This window comes from Triplophysa dalaica, chromosome 21 (assembly GCF_015846415.1).
Source record: "Triplophysa dalaica isolate WHDGS20190420 chromosome 21, ASM1584641v1, whole genome shotgun sequence".
Lineage (NCBI taxonomy): Eukaryota > Metazoa > Chordata > Actinopteri > Cypriniformes > Nemacheilidae > Triplophysa > Triplophysa dalaica.
Window position 1 is genome coordinate 15,053,532 of NC_079562.1, and position 19,102 is coordinate 15,072,633.

The following is a 19,102-nucleotide window of genomic DNA, read 5'->3' on the forward strand; positions in this document are numbered from 1 at the left end:
CAATACTATGACCAACGGTTTTACCTCTGGAACAGGGCAGTGATGTTTTATTATGTAGGTGCACCTTTAGTGCAGGATGAGGAAGATGTCCTACTCATAAAAGCAGGGCTTGGAAGTATACACCACCTCGGAAGACTTAAACAACACTGGTCCAAAATAAGATTTTTTAACGCTGCACAAACATTTGAACAGAATACAACCAACAGAACATTTATAACTCAATCAAAATGTTAAACAAAAATATATTTAAGATTCAATTACATGTGTAAGATCTGTGTTTACATTTTCCCCAGTGGTCCACAGTCGGGAACTGCATGTAACATCGTCCTGGAAGTGTTTGGAAGACAGTAAACAAGGATAATCAGTATCTTTGCTGTTGGCACTGTTCATTTTTGATGGCAAATATAACTTTTCAAATACTGCCTCTTTGTGTATTAGTTCAAAGTATAAGTCACCATGGAATTGAATTGGACAAGTGTCATTTTTTAATAGAATACTGTAGTGTTTTTTTATAAACAACTTGTCTGTGTACTTCATAGTTTTTATTATTCATGTGTCCTCATAATCTTCTTGTCATGAGTAATGGCGTGTGGGCGGGGCTATGCGAATAGATCGCTGCAATTAGCAAATGATGTTTTATTAACAAAGTTCGGGAGGAACCTAAGCATACAATCAGCCCGCCTGTATATCATCAGCAATCAAATACCACCAATCACAGCATTCACCCTATCAGCTCAAGCAAGCTCCATCATAAATAGACAAGCAGTCTTACCTGATGCTTCTTTCAAGTTCAACATCCCTCCTCCACCCATGCTCCACTCATTTTCCTCTTTGTCCCGCAGGACCCCCTGGGGGGTGTGTTCTGGGCTCGATCCGGTTCCAAGCCCGGCGCACTTGCCCTAACCAGGGTAGAGTGCTTCGGGTTCGGATAGACCCTGGTGAGCTCGGAGCCCACTCCTAGCACAGCACGCCAAATACGCATAACATTCATATCATGCTTTACCAATTCATCCTACAACCAAGCTGCTTATCTGCAAGGGTGAACTCGTGAACTACTCTGTGAAAAACAGCTAGGATAGCTGCTCTAGAAAAAGCTAAGATTTATAATTTTTTATGTAAATTTGCACAAAATCTGAACACAGTATTTATGAAGTAAGTATAACTTAAAAAACTATCCCCAAAAAATTGACAGAAAATTAACTTTTTTTTCAAATAGTTTGCAAATTGTCACAATTTTTTTTTGTAAATCCTATAGTTGTTTTTTACAGTGTAGCAACTCTCGCTTCAGAAGCCATTTCACATATACGTCACGATATGGAAAAAAGTCAATCGTTACGAATGACTTATGCAGACTTTAATTTAATTTGCTAGCTGTGTGGTGTTTTGTAAATTTGAGCATTTTTTTAATCTCACCTTTTGCACAATTCACCATCCAGGATCACTTGATCATTATTGGAAACATCATTTCTATAAAGTGAGCTTCACTCAGTGGGTCACTCTTGAAATGTCCTTACAAGTACTCTCTCTCCGTGGCCTTCAAGGGCACCCAAATGTTCTCTGATGATTGAAATTTATCCACAGCCTCGGCAGTGAACCCTCTGTTGTTTATTTTATGATGAACTGCTTTGCCTCCTAAAGTTTGGAATGAATGCATAGCACTTACTTTCTGATGTGCAACAACTGTTGTTAAGGGAAAGATTATTGTTTGCTTTGAGGAAAGGTTATTAGAGCCATACTATTGAACTTTTGCTTACGGCTCCCCCATGTGGTTCATAAGCGCAATTGTCTGTTACTAGTGCCGTAAATACTGTCGCTGTATAAGCTTCCCTGTGGGCAATGCAAAACACGTGAATTTTTTAAAAACTTTCTTCTATTACCTTTTAAACACATTAGCTTTCATTGAGTTAGGTTTAGGCTCATTCTTTTATCTATGACGAAAGTATTAAAAGTAACCGTAACATGCACACAGCAAACTTATTTTATTAATATGTTGTTTATAAAGATTTTCATTATTGTCTTGCGATAAACAATTCAAAATTCGAGGCTGTGCCTAGAAGCAAGACCTTTTTAAGCACCAAAAGACAAAATAGATGAAAAACAGGAAAGAGGTAGGTGGGCAGTGCCATAAATATTCACTAGCGCTTAATGGATGGGTTTGGAAGCGGTTGGTTCTCTTGTCTATTTGTTGGTGTTGTTAATGTTGCTTTTTCCCCTACGTCTCATCTTCCTCAAGCTCATTAGCCCCACACAGCATGCTGGGAACATCAATTCTCCCCAGCCGAGAAAAACAGCGTCGCTGTCATTCGATTAATGGAAATGCTCGAGTTCCAGCTCGCCGCCAAAGACCCGTTCTAAATCACCACTTCTACCCACAGCTGTATCACAGAGCAGGATTCAGACCCGCGGCGTTCCGGACTCTTCCAATGTTGTCTGTCTGTTACGCCTGATCTGGGATGAAGATGGTGAAAGAGACACATCAGAGCTCTAAAACCGTCCCCGAGACCGGCTGCCATTTTGCCTGACCGCCTTCTAAATTGTGTATTAAATAAGCTCCATGAATTATTGATTGACCTGAAGTTTCACAGTCAGGACAGTTTAGAGGCGGACGTGATGTGCTTCGAAAAACGCTCCCAAACAGAACCGCCGTAAAAATGGCAGGGAAAATGATGCAATTGTCCCCGTGGAGCCTCTTTTAATCTTTATTTTTATTTGCCAATTTAATAACTCTAGCTATTTTTCAGCAGGGCCTGCGCTCGCAATGAGACGGGTCCGGTTTGTCAATTCAAAAGTGGTCAAAGAGAAATGGATTTCGGATTGTCAATTTTATGTTCACACAGACAAACTCACAAAGCCGGTGTTGTACATGCCTGCGGGTTTAACATAAAATATTCAGCCTCTGTGAAATCATAAAACATGGGCGGTGTCTGAAATCACTCATTCAGCTACTTATTCACTATTCCCTTTATAGTGAATGACACAGTGTAGTAAGCCTTCACATGTTATTCATAAAATATGTTTCTTACTTTGGTAAATCGTGTTTTTAATAACAATTATTTGATATATTCTTATGATATTCATTTATTTTGCTATCCGTAATAAAGTCCTGCACAATGAATAATCCTATAAAAAATCTAAACTTACATTTATTTATTGGTTTTTACCTCACATCATAGAAGTCAGTTTCAAGCTGACTTAAAATATAATAGTAACTAAGAAAATTAAAAGTGGATGACTTTTAGGTAAAAGTTAATTGGAAAATATATATTTTTTATTTTAAAGCTCAGCATTATTTTTTTACATTGAGATATAGGCAAAAGTATACACAAGCACAATCAGAATGCATTATGGGTAAAAAGCGAACTAAAATGTAATTGTTCGCTCAATTATAGGTGACGTTCCATGTGGTATAGAATACTGTATGTAGTAAATTTCAACCCAGCTCGAATCCTTCATCCAGACGTCTGGGAATGCTGCGCATCTCTAAGGACCTCGCAAAAAAAGAAAAAATTTTTTCAGTCTTCCTAAACAGAATAGCGCGGTTTCCATAATTTATAAACTAAGTTGGAACATGGAGTTACTCTAAATTAGAACCCTGCCTAGTCCTTTTATGAAAACAGATTATCCCGTGCATATAGCACACCTGCTATGCCACAGCACTGGATCCATTTATCACTCACATTATTGCAATCAGGTGCCTGGTGCTGGAAATACATGGAGGACGAAAGAATGGATCTATGATTGAATAAAGGCGCTGCACTCTATAGAAGCGAATACATTTTTACTAACCTCTCTGCCTAGAGCTATATGAAGACGGAAGACAGATCTAAGTATTCATACGGTGAAATTGGGTTTCCTTATTCTCTATCTAGCAGAAAACCGGGGAGTGACTCAGGAATTTAGTCATTTGTCTTGCTTTGGATTGTGATTTATCTCGCCCGCGGTGCGTGATGGTTTGCAGTTAAAAACTCCTGAACATATTCATCATTACCAACATAACTGAGTTGCGTTTCTATGTATGGACTGTTTTGAACAACGCCTCGCCATTTGTGAAGGATTTATAGCGCGTTTCATCATCGTTTTGCGCAGGAGGACGTCCGTGTTCTAGTTTGCTGTGCTATCTGCTTTTTGAACAGCGCAATCGGCCCATTATGATGTCACAGGCCAACAGACTGTTCAAGGAATATTTTTGATGGTGTACAGTTTGTACTAGACGTATCCTGTGAGATAGCACGTATTGTCTTTTTCTGTAGGTTCCTGTTATTATAGTTATTATGTTGTTTTCAACCCATGAGAAAACACTTCTAAATTTAGCCCAATGTATGATTGAAGCTAAATCTGTTTTGCAACCAGAGGACATGAAATCGTTGCATTTACGTTGATCAGATGTGCTCTTTTTTGTCCCGTACCCTTATGTGGCCTTTTAAACTAAGTGTAGTTTAAAGGGATGATACACCCCAAAAAATACAATTTCTGGCATCATTAACTCACCCTCGAGTTGTAACAAATCTGTATAAATTTCTTTGTTCTAATGAGCACAGAGAAAGATATTTGGAAGAATGCTTGTAACCAAACAGATCTTGGCCACCATTGATCACCATATTAGGAAAATCGACACTGGTAGTCAAAAGTGCCCCAGAAGGGTTCTGCTTTTTTACATTCTTCAAAATATCTTCTTTTGTATTCAACAGAACTGGGAAATTTCTAAACAAATCCTACTATTGTGGAAAAATGAACAACCATCACAAAACATCCAAATAGTCACTGATCACCCATGAAACATCTGTATGTCAATTTATGATCGCAACTGTTATATACTGTTTATATTTTTTCTTTGTACACATTTATAGAAAATATATAGTAAATATGATGGTAGCCTATTTGTATCAGCATGTCTATAATGGCTAAAAACGCTGTCCAGCTAGGTATTACACTAGGTTTTGAGTCCCAATGTTCCAGCAGACGACTTAGGGAAAGATCTATCTTCCTCTAATCTGTAGTTTGCGCTGTGAGGCTCTATTGCTTTTGACCCCCCGTGTCTTAATTGGTGGCCAGCTGTTGGTGACAAAACGCATTTTTCTGCCTGTCTGACTGGTTTTAACCTAAACAATATAAATAGCAGTGCGGCCATTTTGCACATTTGTTCATAGTCAGAAGCTAATTAAAAGACATCTGCTTTGATTTGAGGAAAGGACACTTTACAAACCTTTTATTTCTATAGAGTTGGTTACAGCTGGAGATTTCTGGCCCTGAAGAACGGCGTTTCAAGTTAACGCGGTTGGTTGAAATGTAAAATAACAACTTGATCAGCTGCTGAGAGGATTTACGCCCTCAACAAAAGCCAAAAGCAAGACTCAAACCAGAATCTGTTGATTAAAAGCAGATTTAAGTACCACTTAACTCAGTGATTATAGGCTGTTCGGCTTTTAGCCATCATCATAATACTTATGCTGGATTTAAGAAGATCAGAGAATGTTTTTATTTCTCCACAGTGCAATTTAAGCGGAGGTAACATGCTATTTTATGCATTCTTACTTCTTTACATTGTTAAACGTGCTGGCTTCTCAAGCTCAATATGGTCAACCTGTCAAAAATCAAGTTAAACGTTTCACGTAGTATTTCTGTGCTTGATTCACTCCGTCAGTGTTCATACAGATTTCAGCAAGTTTTTTTCAAACATGTATTTCCATTTCCCAAGTGTTAGTCACTTATTGGACAATTCTCCCAGAAAAGCATGCCCACGTGTCATCCAGCGAACGAAAGAACACACCCACGTGCGAGAATGTGAGAAAGATTAGCCCATCAATGCGTCTTTATTTGGCTGACGGAAGTTTAGAAGTGTTTGTTTATGATGCATGTTATATAAATGGTGGATATAGTTGAATCTGATAGATGGAGCGGTCCCAACTCTAAAAGATGCGAGACGTGAAAGTCAAACTAAGTCATATGTCTGTGTTTTGTTGGCAATTGGCGTTCACGTGCATAATGTAAACAACACAAAATTATAGTGAATCAATGCAATAGTGTGTTCGTGCTGTAGTTATGTCCCCCTGCACTCCTCCAGGAATATTATATTCCGGATATAATAATAATTATTTTCCAGAAATAATCGTACAGCTGTATCCCTTTTTATAAATGTGATCAAACTAAATACTCTTCGAAGATATGAAGTATGCAATACTTCTCTATAGGTACTTAAGATTAATATGAGATTGACAGAAACTGCATGTGTTACCTCATTTATGAGCAATGAGATACAGTACAAGAGACCATACCACAGTATTGTGTAGAGTTACTGTTTAATGGGGTTGTTAAAACTGATGTGAATGCAAGTTATTTAGCTTTGACTATTTTCTTTTTTTTAAGTGCATGTTTTAAAATATTATGTGTACATATAAAACTTTAGTATACTACGCAAATGCACTATGTTATATCCTTCCACTAGAAAATATAGTCCCTGAAATAAAACCGAGCATTTTTTCATACGGGTCCTGCGGAGAACTTTAAATTGTAATGCTTGGATACTCCACATAAAACAAGGGAAGTAAAATCATGTACAAGGTAATCCATGGTCTATATCATGTAATAAATGCTACAATGAATGTCAGACTCTGACCCCAAGTCTTGCTCGTATTTCACCACACCTTGTCAGATTGCTCCTAAAATCACCCATTTTTATCCGTCCAATTTTCTGCACCGTTCAGTCGGTCGCCCTTTGCCACTTGCTCCGCTCTGCCAAGCTTTTCTTCTCCATGCTAAGCACCCCGGTAAAAAGTCTTCTTGATGAAATGGCACTCTCGTGTATGCGTGTGTGTTTTCGTACTTTTCTCAAGGTAGGCGAATTTAATAATGCAGACATTATGCAAATGGACTCATTAAATAGAAAACACATTGCAACAAAGCAGATGCCTCCAAACATGTTATCTTGTTTGTAACATTTATAAATACTTATTCACCAAGCCTGAGCTGTTTATCACAACAGCCTAATGAAAAATGAATTAAAAAGCATGGTAATTAGGTTATTATACCCTAGTAGAGTTCAACACAGTGTGAAAACCTTCTAACGCCCAACGGTTTGAAAGATAGGTGATTATATTTGTTTGTTTGTCTCGGGTCGTGATTTATGTTGTGCTAAAGATATGCTCTCTGTGATTGGACAAAGCAATCAGAGCCTTGCTTATCATACACTCAAAGTTTGGGACTTCAAGGTGACGCCAAAAGCTTTAAGATGCCATGTGATGTGGTTAGGATGTCAGAACGCCCCTCTTGTCTCCTTCGCTTTTTATATTTAAGTTTTTACGTCTCCTTTCCACATAACAAAACATATCTCTTATCCTTTTATAGAAAGAGCTTTGTTACATTAACAGTGATTGATCAGACACAAAACTGTTGGTGAGGATAATGATAGGGACTTTTTTAACTTTTTGTGTTATCTTTTAAATTAAACATAAGAAAAACTTATAACAGTCAAAGTTTTACATTATTTTGGATTAAAAAAAAACATTTTAAAGTTTTGAAATGAAAGGGTCTAAACATGACATACCTTATTTGTAGAGATGCCTAAAAGAGCAGTTTGTTGATCCGGGTTTAAAGCTTTTTCCGAAATTACTCGTACAGCTGTATCTGTCTTTTACAAATTTGATCAAACTAAAGACTCTTCGAAGATACAAAGAATGCAATACTACTGTATAGATACTCATGATAAATATAAGATTGACAGAAACTGCGTGTGTTACCTCATCTTTAAACATGTTTGACATCTCGGAAGCCAAGATTGCATGAAAATATCAAATCAAATCTCTTTATTGTCACACATCATGAACACAAGTGTACTGATGGTGAAATTCTTAGGTACAAGACTCTTGGCCATGGCAGTACAAGCAACGAGATATGAAAATGTACAATATACATAAATAACAATATACACACTTTACACAATATACATATATTTACACAAAATACAATAAATAATAGACAATTGTACACAATATACAGTACACACATTCCCATACTATACACATAGTACACTGTATTGTCTGGGGATTTTACAACACCTATATTTATACCTAAACAGAATACCTGTTTTGAAGAATACATATATCTGAAAGCAAACGAACGAAAGCATATACACTAAAATGTAAACAAAAATAAATGAAATAAAATATAAATAATGATACAAATCTTGACCTATACCTACCTAAAGAAACGATTGTTTTAAATCATGCATAATAACCAGAACAGGAGAGGAATGAAGTGAGCAGCGGAACAGGTCCGTTTTTATCATCTTCACACAAACTGTTCAGACAGGTATCAAAAGGTGAAAAGTCACAGGACCGTCCACAGCTGTTCAGAATGCATAATCCATCCCTGAAGAACAAACAAAAACTAGGATTAAAAACGCACTGTACACACGAGGCTTAATGTTGTGTGGATTAAAACACAAGCAGTTCTGCTGGGACTGGAATTACGTGGGTAATGTGCACCCGAGGAAAGCACGATTTCAGAAACTAACTGTGCAGATGGCCAAATTTGTGACGGCATATTGCAGAGGGAATTTGCCGAGGACATCTGACAAAGTCAATTTAAGTTTTCAAACTCTTGCAGGTTTACAGATGCACGCCGAGTGGAATTTACAGTAACACTTTCCTGATGTGGGAAAGTTGTCGCGGAAAACAGCTCAAGCTGTCAGACGGTTGTGTTGTAATGAAGGAAGTGATGTGGAGGGTGGTGAAGCGTACCTGCCTCACTTTCTCTGCCTGTGAACTCCGATTTATTGAATGAACCAGCTTTTAAACGTTTCTCTCTTGGTTTTCGTATAATTACAGCATGTCCACGTCCACGTGCTGCCGAGGAAGACAGGAGACTTTGAGAGGAACGACAGCATCTACGATGAGGTGAGGCTTACATACTATACACGTTACGGTCCACGCGGGTGGTGCTGTCAAGACACGAGCAAAGTGTCATTGCAGGTATCTGTAGATGTGTTCTTAAAGGGGTAGTTCACCCTGAAATGAAGATGATGTCATCATTCGCCAAGCCAGAGTACTTCAAAAATAATGAATGTAGGAACGAAAGCGTTTTCAAAATGTTTGTGTTATTTGATATATGCACTACACTTGCATGGTTTAATTTTCTATCTGAACTTTTCAAAGTAAAGGTAATTTATTTCATTCCGTGAATATGTTTTATTTCCTGTTTCTTTACGCGTGACATTTTGTGTCCAATTGAAATATGTACTTTGTAAGGCCAGGCCAAATATCAGCAAAGTCAGTTTATATGAATATTCCTCTCAGCCTGTTTATTAACAGCCTTGCTTCTCTAATTCCCAAAAGTGCTTGGAGAAAAATGAAGGGTCTCGTCACCAGTGGTCGACCAACGCATTATAAATAAGCTTGTTTTTAATTTGCATTTGGTTGTGAGGGTTATTCTGGAATTTTTCCATTTATATCTCCTCTGTCCTGCACAGCAAATGAGAGTTTTTCCTCCAAGCTGTTTTTGCCTTCTTATAAATAATCGTTCCCCATTTAGTTTAGACTGTTAAATGTTTTATAAGCTAAACTAGATGCATTTACGTGCTCATAAAGCCTATTTAGGTGGCGACGGGGTTGTAACATCTCACTGATATTGAAGAAATGTTTCTTTCTCCTGAAGGTTTCTAATGTCGAGTTGTCTTTGTAGTTATTGTTGGTGGCGGGACTGTGGGTGTTGTGCTCGAATGATGGGTCATAATGTTACGTTTCAGGAGCAGAGGTTTTCTTCGGCCGTTTAGTTTTGTGCTGTGTGAAATTGAAAAGAAATACACATACTGAATTATTTTCTTTCACTATGGATTTGTGGGTGAATTTAAATAGGTTTTGCTTACAGTTTTTAAAAGTACATATTACGTATTTTTTGTAACATTTTTATACAGTTTTTAAAGAAAATGTTACTTAATTTTTGTGCACAGTTTTTAAGAATTGTTTAAATTTACAAAAAAATTAAGTAAATCTTTTTTTTTTTAAGGTAAGAAGACAAACAGGAAAACATATTTATAATTATACTTATGGTTCCATTATCGATATGATCAAAATATGTATTTATTTAACAGCAGTATATTATTAGTAGTTTATTTTACAGTATTAATAATGTACTATATTTACCACAGTATTTACACAGTAAAATTCTGATTACAGTATTTTAATTTAAGGAATGTATTTATTACAAATATCTGTTTATGTTTCTTAACCTTGAGTCAAGACATCTATACACGTTTTATGTTTAACATGAAGGAAATAAACATGAATCTACATTAATAAATAATCTCCTGTAACTACTGTAAAATCCTTGCAATTATTTGTACGAATATGCTAGTATCTCTCGTTCACTTTGAGAACATTGTATATATGATTTCATCGTAAAGTTACTGCACATGTGCACTTTTGTGACCACAACTGAACTTCTGCTACAGATTCACAAACAATAGAGTGCCCGTAGATTATTTCTGAAAACAAGAATCTCCAATTGTTTTTATTTAGACTGCGATTCCAAGCTCGACCGCTTAATGTCTATGTACCACACCATTTTTTAAAATGAGACCGAACTAAAGGACCATTCAACAAATTTTTTATTAAATAAAATGAACATTTTTGATTTGAATAAGGCAATAAGACACAAGCTAAGTATACCAAACATAACATGGTACTAAGAAAAACGAGTCAGCACAGGACAGCAAATCAAGAGGTAAACAGGTGCGCGATATGAAATCATTTACAATTAATAATAAAGAAACGAGGGGGCGGGGACAAAGACGAGACCAGAGAGAGCGCATGGCATGCCAATACAAAAAATACCATGTCTGTGGGTCTGACCAAAACGTGGGTCTGTCATGATCCTGCCACAAAATTAAGAAAATTATGACCAAAAGAGGCAGAATCATGACAGAAACAGTCTATAACGTTCAAAGAGAACATTAACAGCCATTTGGCTGTAAACAAACCCCCATATCAATTGCACATCCCCAAAATCATTTCATGCATTTATTAATTTACCTTATTTAGGGATCCCTGTTGCTTTATTATACTCTAATACGCCGCAAAAGGAGACCAAACGTGATTAAATCTTGTCCCCAAAGCAACAGCTTGTACTGTGCTGATAAAGAGCATTATTGCACATCCTCGTCCGTATGGTAAAGTCCCTTAGGATGAATTGCTTGCAGCGTTCCTCATTTAAAAGTTACTTTAGATAAAAGCTAAATGAATCAGTGGTGAAGAGTAACTAACTGAAAGGAGGATGTTCAGTAGAGCAACAGTGGCTTATTTATTTCTTTATTTATGCTTATTTATTTATACTTGTTTATTTAATTATTTTTCAAACTGCTTCATAACAATCTACATTAAATGTGTTGCAGTATGTCACACTTGAGACCTTTAAATGAGACCCTTATAGTAAAACTGAGAAATCGGATTCATTTCAGCAAATAAGTTCATTTTAAGTATTGGTGTGCTGATGTGTTTAACAAAATGATATTGTTTTTTTGTACTTTACATTTTATGCTGCTGTTAGCGGATATGCTCTCAATTCACAATGCAACCCTAAACTTTATATGTTCGTATGAGTATATTTGATATTTTTTCAATATTTCATAATAAAAAATATTGGATTATCATAAACACAATCGTTTCATAACATTATATTGCAATTGCAATTTTTGTGGTAATGTAGTTATAACTCTGTGCAATTGCACCCCTTTGTTGCATTTAATCATTTGGATAACAATGGCATTCCAGTGTGTGTTTGTATTTGTCACTTTATTGAGACGATGTGACATGCAACAGTAAACTCCTGCGGTGCGGTCATGAATAGCCTGACAGCACTTGCGCGACAGATACGATGTTCAGCAGAGCTCTTGTGCAGCTTCTCAGTCTAATGTACCTGCTGCCATTTCCACTTTTCTTTACAGTGTCACCTAGCCAAAACGAAAAGTATGTCACTGCGTATCATACCTGTGTGCATTGTTACATTTTACCCCTCTCTCTCTCTTCCTCTCATTCGCTGTTATTCTATTCTCATCAGCAGACATTAATGGCAGTGGAAAGTCCTTTTGGACAACTTAATAAGTCAAGTTTCATCAAAACCGGTCGCTTCAGAAGTATTGAATCTGACGTCTGCTCTAAAATAAAATACAGAATTGTGGCATTCTTTGTTTCTCATCCACTGTATTATACAACCACTTGCTAAATGGTGTGTTAAGAGATGCCACGGTGATCACAGAGAATGAAAAAAGCTACTAGAATGGTTTGTGGTTTCATGATGCACTTTCTAATCTTGCCAACTCCATCCTCTCCATAAAGGTCAGTGGTTTTAAAAAATGAGTGTTCTGACCTTTTTTAATCATGTGAAGAAAAGCAGAAGCGTCGCTGTTTAACACTTGAAATAGTACCTTTCAAACGTTTATTTTTTCATTTCTTGAAGGGTCATTTACTCGCCTTTTTATCATTGTAAGATTGAAATCAAAAGTAGAAACTTTCGTTATAGGATTGTTTTGTAGGAGCTGCCAACACTTCTTATGAACAGTACGTTTTTCTGCATTGATGGTGAACAGCGGCCATCTTGTCCGTGCAGTTATGAAAATGGCCTCTCGCATGAAAGTTTTTTTAAGCTACTTACTTTTAATGGCTTTGCTGTCAAGAGGAGATCGGCATTGTTCAGGGACAGAAAGAGCACTCAGGGCTACTTAATGAGGAGATATTAAAAAGACAGAGTGAGAATTATAATCACACTCCTGCCAATCTGACAGTGGAGCAACGATAAAGATGGTGCTAGGATGAGACGACCGTGTCACTTATATTCTGCTCTGAGAAATCTAAATTGAATCTTCATTATTTGAATTCTCAGACTCTAGATGGAAAAAAGAATCTGATGATGAAATAAATGAAGCCGTGTCACATAAACCAAAAACTTGCGGTGTGTTATTTTTGCATCGCTAGAACAAAGGGGCGTTGAGGTCCTTTATAGGTTTCTGCAATTGTGGCGACTGAACACTTCAAATGGTGCAAGATTTGTGATGTCTGTTAAGAATGATGAGTAAATAATATTCATTTAATGTGAATTGAAATATAGCAATAGGCCAAAAATGTATCCCGTTTTGCATGCATGTCCTCAAAGTGTACTCCTTATGTAAATTGGGCCAGTTTGAACTTTTTAAACTTTTTTTACGTCAATATTATTTCGGGGAGAGATTTTCTATTGGTTTACATCATTTCTACAACACACAAAATAAACATTTCTAAAATGGAATCCATTGTAGTATCGCGTATTGTTGTTTCAGCTGGTGTGAACAAAAACTAAAAGTAAAATAAAAAGTAGACATGCACCGACATATTGGCCAGTAATCGATATCAGTCGATAAAAGCTAAATTTCACACCATCCGAAAGGGATAAAACAATTAATTCAGCTCACGATGCGAATCTGATTCACAATACGATTTATTCACAAAATATGAGACAAATTTTAAATGAACAACCATCTGTGTATTATTCTCAAATGCTGCACATTTCTTTGTAAGTCAAAAATATATGTTATGTCAAATGACAAACCTAAATTGCAATTTCAGAACAAATTAAAAAAATATTTTTATAAAGGAGCCGTATGTAACTGACACCTACCGGTTGAGCTTGTTTTCGCAGTCCAAATGGAAATTTTGGGCTATGGTTTCCCCCGCCCCTCCTCAGACTCGGCGCTCACAGGAGTTGCCAGACACATACAGGAGTGTAATGGAAAGCATCAACTCTTAAGGCCATTGCACATTTTCGTCCAACATTTCCTGCATGTTCAAAAATAAAAATAACCTCACGTTGTGTCAATCACATTTACACACTGCCTCCGAATATACGAAATATGAAAAAACGCATTCGTACATTTCTGACTGTATGTGCAAAGACCTTAACACTGTTAGTTAATCTGATCATTTATACGTTTGCAGTGCTTTCGTTTTAGCAGCTCTTTTCAGAGGTTGTGTCTTCTGGAGGTTGCATTTACAGGCCATATTGCTTTCTCACTTAAATAACAATAAACAAATTGTATATTACTCCTCTTAAGTTGTAAAATAATATAGTAATGCTTTCTAAGTTTGCAATGTAATAGTACCGGAAAGTACAATTTTTTTTAAAACATAAGTAATGTTTTTTTAATGCAATATGCAGTGATTGTCGCCAACTGGCAACCGAGTTGTCGAAATGTACTAGTGGGCGGGGTCACACAGACCAAAAACAGACATTCGGGCACGAAAAGCACATTTCAGAGTGGAATAACTGGCTATAGCATTGTTTTTTGGACAAACCAATATACGAACTTGGCATGTTTCTTAAATGACTATGAACATATTAAGGTATTGTTTTATTTACTACAATAAAATAAGTTCACACAGCTCCTTTTTAAGCTCCCCACGTTGGCAGTAAACAGAGCGGCCCCTGCTTTTCAAAACATGTAATGAGACTCAGTTAACATCTTCTCATCGTACAATCTTCATATATTATGATAAATTTTCAACAAGCTCATGGTGAATGTTACATCCTATTTGTAATCGCCAGATAGTTTTAAAACAGCTGATGATCAGGGCCGATGAATCCTGTCAATCAAAAGAAGACAGGAAAATGCTATGAATTTGTTCTGGGTATATAGAAAATGTAAAGAAACATCACCAATTTGATGTTCAATATAAATAGTCATTATATGTTAGGGATCATGTCCAGGCAGCCGGTTGTTATCGCAGAAATAAGTCCCGACAGTGTGATCAGGAGTCGACGTGAAGAGAAGGGTCTTGTTTCACTCTGAAGGGGCTTATTTTGCAATAAAAGCCGGCTGCTTGTACATTATCTAACAGCATTTTATTCAAACATCAGTTTGAATCAATTTAATTCAAAGAAATCAGTGTGAAATCATTTTGTGCTACTTTCGTTTGTTTTTAACACTTTTTTGGTCATGCACCATAACACCACACGTGATGAAACATTGGAATACATTATAAAAGCGTTTTTTTTTTTTATTAGTGATGCACCGACACTAAATTTCTGATATAAGCCAACGGCAATTTTGAAGATTAAATGAAAATTTCTTAACTTTCTGAATGTTATTAATTTTTATTACACAGCTTATTTGAATGCTTGATTCTCATTGGCCAGTCGCGTCATTTCAAGGGTTTTTCTTTTCAAACAACAACCCCTCAAAACTAATAACACCCTGTTACCCTGATAGTGCAAATCTTTTTGAGAGGGGCAGTTTAATATTATACAAAGATTAATTTTAAATATGTCTTTTAATAAGCTGTGAAATAAAAATTAATAACATTCGGAAAGTTAAGAAATATTCATTTAATCTCCAAAATCGGTGTTGGCTAATATCACTCAAGGTATTAGTGGAGAAATGTCGAAATCGGTGCATCACTAAAAAAAATTATATTGCAATATTTCGTCACATGTGGTGTTATGGTGCATGACCAAAAAAAGTGTCAAAAACAATCGAAATAGCACAAAATGTTTTTGTTTATGAATTGAACTGATTTCTTTGAAATAAATTGATTCAAACTGATGTTTGAATAAAATGCTGTTAGTCATGTGGAACACACGGTCACAGGTGGATCAGTGATCAAGAAACACTCCTGCACATAATGTCTCGGCGGACATCACAGAATAAGTCTCACTTATCGTCCTTTATCTTTCAGATTTTCCTCTTCATTTCATTATCAGTCCCCAGGCTTCTCACATTTGCTGAGAGATCTTTATTTTGTTCGCAGATCCGCCGAGCGACTTTGAAAATCAGCTGTCTCGTACATCCTTTTTTCTCTCTCTATCTCATTCTCGACCCTGATGTCGTCTGATAGCTTAGTTCATTAGATCCTTATCGATGGCTCATCCTCGCAAAGTACGACGGTACAGGGAGCAGGCCAACATATTCACGGTGGTGGCGGGAGGGGACGTGGGCGGCTCGGTTGTTATTTGGGGCGTGATTTATTGCCAGGCCATCCTTCCTCCTTGCCGGAGTTTCGAGGGAAAAACAAAGATGGGGAGTAAGCAACGTAATGAGAAATATCAACGCGTTCTCATGTTTCTGCTCCATCTGACAGCACCCAATCCATCTCTCTGACACTCACCTAGTTAACATTTTTATCAAAGGGCCAAGATTCGTCATTTTTTACCCCCTTCCTCTAGACAAGTGTATAAGTCTCCACTAATAGTTTTGATAAAGATGAACAACCAGAAACGTAGCCGCACTGCTCCTCTTGAGAATGATAAACAATGGAGCTGGCAGAAGGTCTCATATTTTACTCCGTATAGCTGTTCGACTGCTGAGCGTAACAGGGTGTTACGTCTAAATGTTTCATTTCTTTATGCTATGTTGAAAATTTGAGTAATATACACATGACTGGTCAAGTGAAGTTATGTTTACAAAGATGTGAGAACCTAAAAGATGAATTTACAAACTACTAACTTAACTAAGTAGCCTGATGTTGTCTGAAATCCGTGGACTTGGCAACCCCGATGTTTTTATGCATTACACACAATTCCTTCACTGTACAGTACTGTACATCACTGTACAGTAGTAATCATAAACAGTGTCTGTTTTCTTAAATTAAATTTTACCTTTTGAAAACCAGCCAATTCCATCTACCTTTACCTTGTGGAATAAAAAAGTAGCTAAGCGTGGCCTGAAAATTGTAGACTTGGCAACCCTGATGTTTTATGCATTACAAACAATTCCTTTCTAAATCAAATCACTGTACAGTAGTAATCATAAACAGTGTCTGTTATCTTAAAGTTAATTTTACCTTTTAAATAACGGCAAATTCCATCTACCTTTACCTTGTGGAATAAAAAAGTAGCTCAATTTGTATGAAAACCATAGACTTGGCAACCCTGATGTTTTTGTGCATTACACACAATTTATAGTAGTAATCATAAACACTATATGTTTTCTTAAAGTTTATCTTACCTGATAATGGACAACAAAATGAACAAAATCCTTCTACCTTTAACTTGTGCAATTAAAAAGTGTCGGAAAATCGTAGAACTGGCAACCCTGATGTTTTTATGCATTACACAGTAGTAATCATAAACACTGGTTGTTATCTTAAAGTTAAATCTAACCTTATAAATGACAACAGAATGAACAAAATACTTCTACCTTTAACTTGTGGAATTAAAAAGTACCCCCAATTTTATGGGAAAACCATAGACTGGCAATCCTGAATTTTACATAGTTTCTGTAAATTATATCTCAGTTTTTACTACATTTTTTTTGGTAAATAATCATTGAAAAGGTTACATAGTTTTAACTCATTAAAATTGTGAATTTGTGTGTTTTCTTTTAATACAGTTAATCAGTAAATCTGTTTAGATTCAGCTTATCCCGAAATTGATTCCCTATTTTTTCCCCATAATTTCTTGCCTTCTCTGTATGAGTCCTTAAAATGTAGAGAAAAATAATCATCAAATATACAGCAAGGTTATTTTTCACAACGCTGCTAATATTAAATTTAGCGTTAGCTCTGGTAATTGCTTCTAACAAAATAAATGTACTTTCCTGTAAGTTGCTTTTGTAAAAAAGAGTCAGCCAGGGACGATAAAGTAGTTTAAGAACAATAGTAAATAGAGCGAGCATGAAAAATTATATCCAGAGGAAGTTATTTCCGAGACTCAATTCTATTTCAGTAGCAAATAGACATTTATAATACAGGATGAGTTTTATTCATAAGTAATCACACAGATGGCGTCAGTCTTGTTTCCTCAGCTCTTTCTCTCTCAGTGCCAGGTGTTCATCTAAGAGAATAGAGAACAGTGTATAGCAGAACACAGGCTATTAGTAACTAACTAGCTGTCTGTCTTGACTTTCTCTACCGCAAACTTTTCTTTTAAAACCTTCAACCTTGAAAAATGACCTCTTTGGTATTTGAGCTGTCCACCGCAGTGCTTCCTAGATAAATGAAACACAGAAGCACTCGATATCCATAATGGTTTGTCTGGTGGAATATTTGCCCTTTTGCTTTTTTTTGTCATCCTAACCGATAGAAGAAACAAACAAAACGTTCTTGTAAATGGTTTTGCTCAGGAATCTGTCATGTACTCTAGCATCACAGCTAAGTCCTATATATTGATTTAAGCGTTTGCGTTCTTTTGTTACAGCTTTCTGACTTTGACCTTTGCCCCTGTGTAGTTGTGTCTTTTTTGAGTCTTCCATTTGCCATCTCTGTGAAGAACACAGACGGGTTGTTTCTCAAAATAGGCACGTGTTCTGTTGTAGCTTTAAGGTTTTATATGTTATCAGAAGTGTACTCAGGGAATATATGACTCACAGGGTTGATATACAGTAAAACATCAGCAGGCTAAGTTGCAGAATTTTTGTATATGAAAATACAATGCATAATAACACACACACTAACGAAAGTTGTCAGCTTTCATTGATGAAGTCAAGGTTTGCATAACATTACATTTACGCATTTGGCAGCAGATGCTTTTACTGTAATTCAGATTTACAATGCATTCAAGATAAGCATGTCATCTGTATGCGTGTTTCCCAGGGAACACGTTCACAGACATGTTCACAAGGGACACTGAAAGGCCTTTTTTTCATGGACCCACCCAGACATAATGACGTTCAAAAGTGTTTGAGCATGTTTTGCTGTAATCTTATTTTGATGACGCTGTGGTGAATTGTGTTTCAATCGAGGAGCTTGTGGAAGAGGCCATGGAGTAAATGTTGTATTTATGAATCTGAACGCACTGTGGCAAACTGCAGTTAATTGGCCAATGAAATGGGTTGTTTATGAATATTTATGCATGACTGCATGTGTGTTGCAAGTTAATGTCAGTTAAGTGTATGTGCGCATAGCATGGGTTCAGCAGGGGTGACCTATGACCTTGCTGCTAGCATGTAGCTTATGGTAAGCTAGGCACTCTGTTGACTTTATCTGATTTGCATATGATTGGAATTCTCAGGTATGTTCACTTTTGAAAAGTTTACTTAATTAATGCACAATAGATCATTTTAAAGGAATATTCTACTTTTCTTTCTTTTGTTAATGCTGGTTTACTGTTATCTTTTCCGGTTAGATGCTTGAAGAAAAGAACAACC

At 36.5% G+C, this 19,102-nt stretch overlaps 1 protein-coding gene across 6 annotated transcripts in view; it reads left to right on the forward strand.

Moving 5' to 3' along the window:
* fhit (fragile histidine triad diadenosine triphosphatase) overlaps nt 1–19,102 on the forward strand; it is a 272,439-nt gene that overhangs the window by 208,156 nt on the left and 45,181 nt on the right. For all 6 annotated transcript variants that reach the window (XR_008905024.1, XM_056735294.1, XM_056735299.1 and 3 more), the window contains one exon: nt 8,823–8,891. Coding sequence is in view for 5 of the 6 variants with exons in the window: in XM_056735294.1 (XP_056591272.1) it covers nt 8,823–8,891 (69 nt within the window). In the remaining variant the exon portion in view is untranslated. The remainder of the gene's footprint in view (nt 1–8,822; nt 8,892–19,102) is intronic.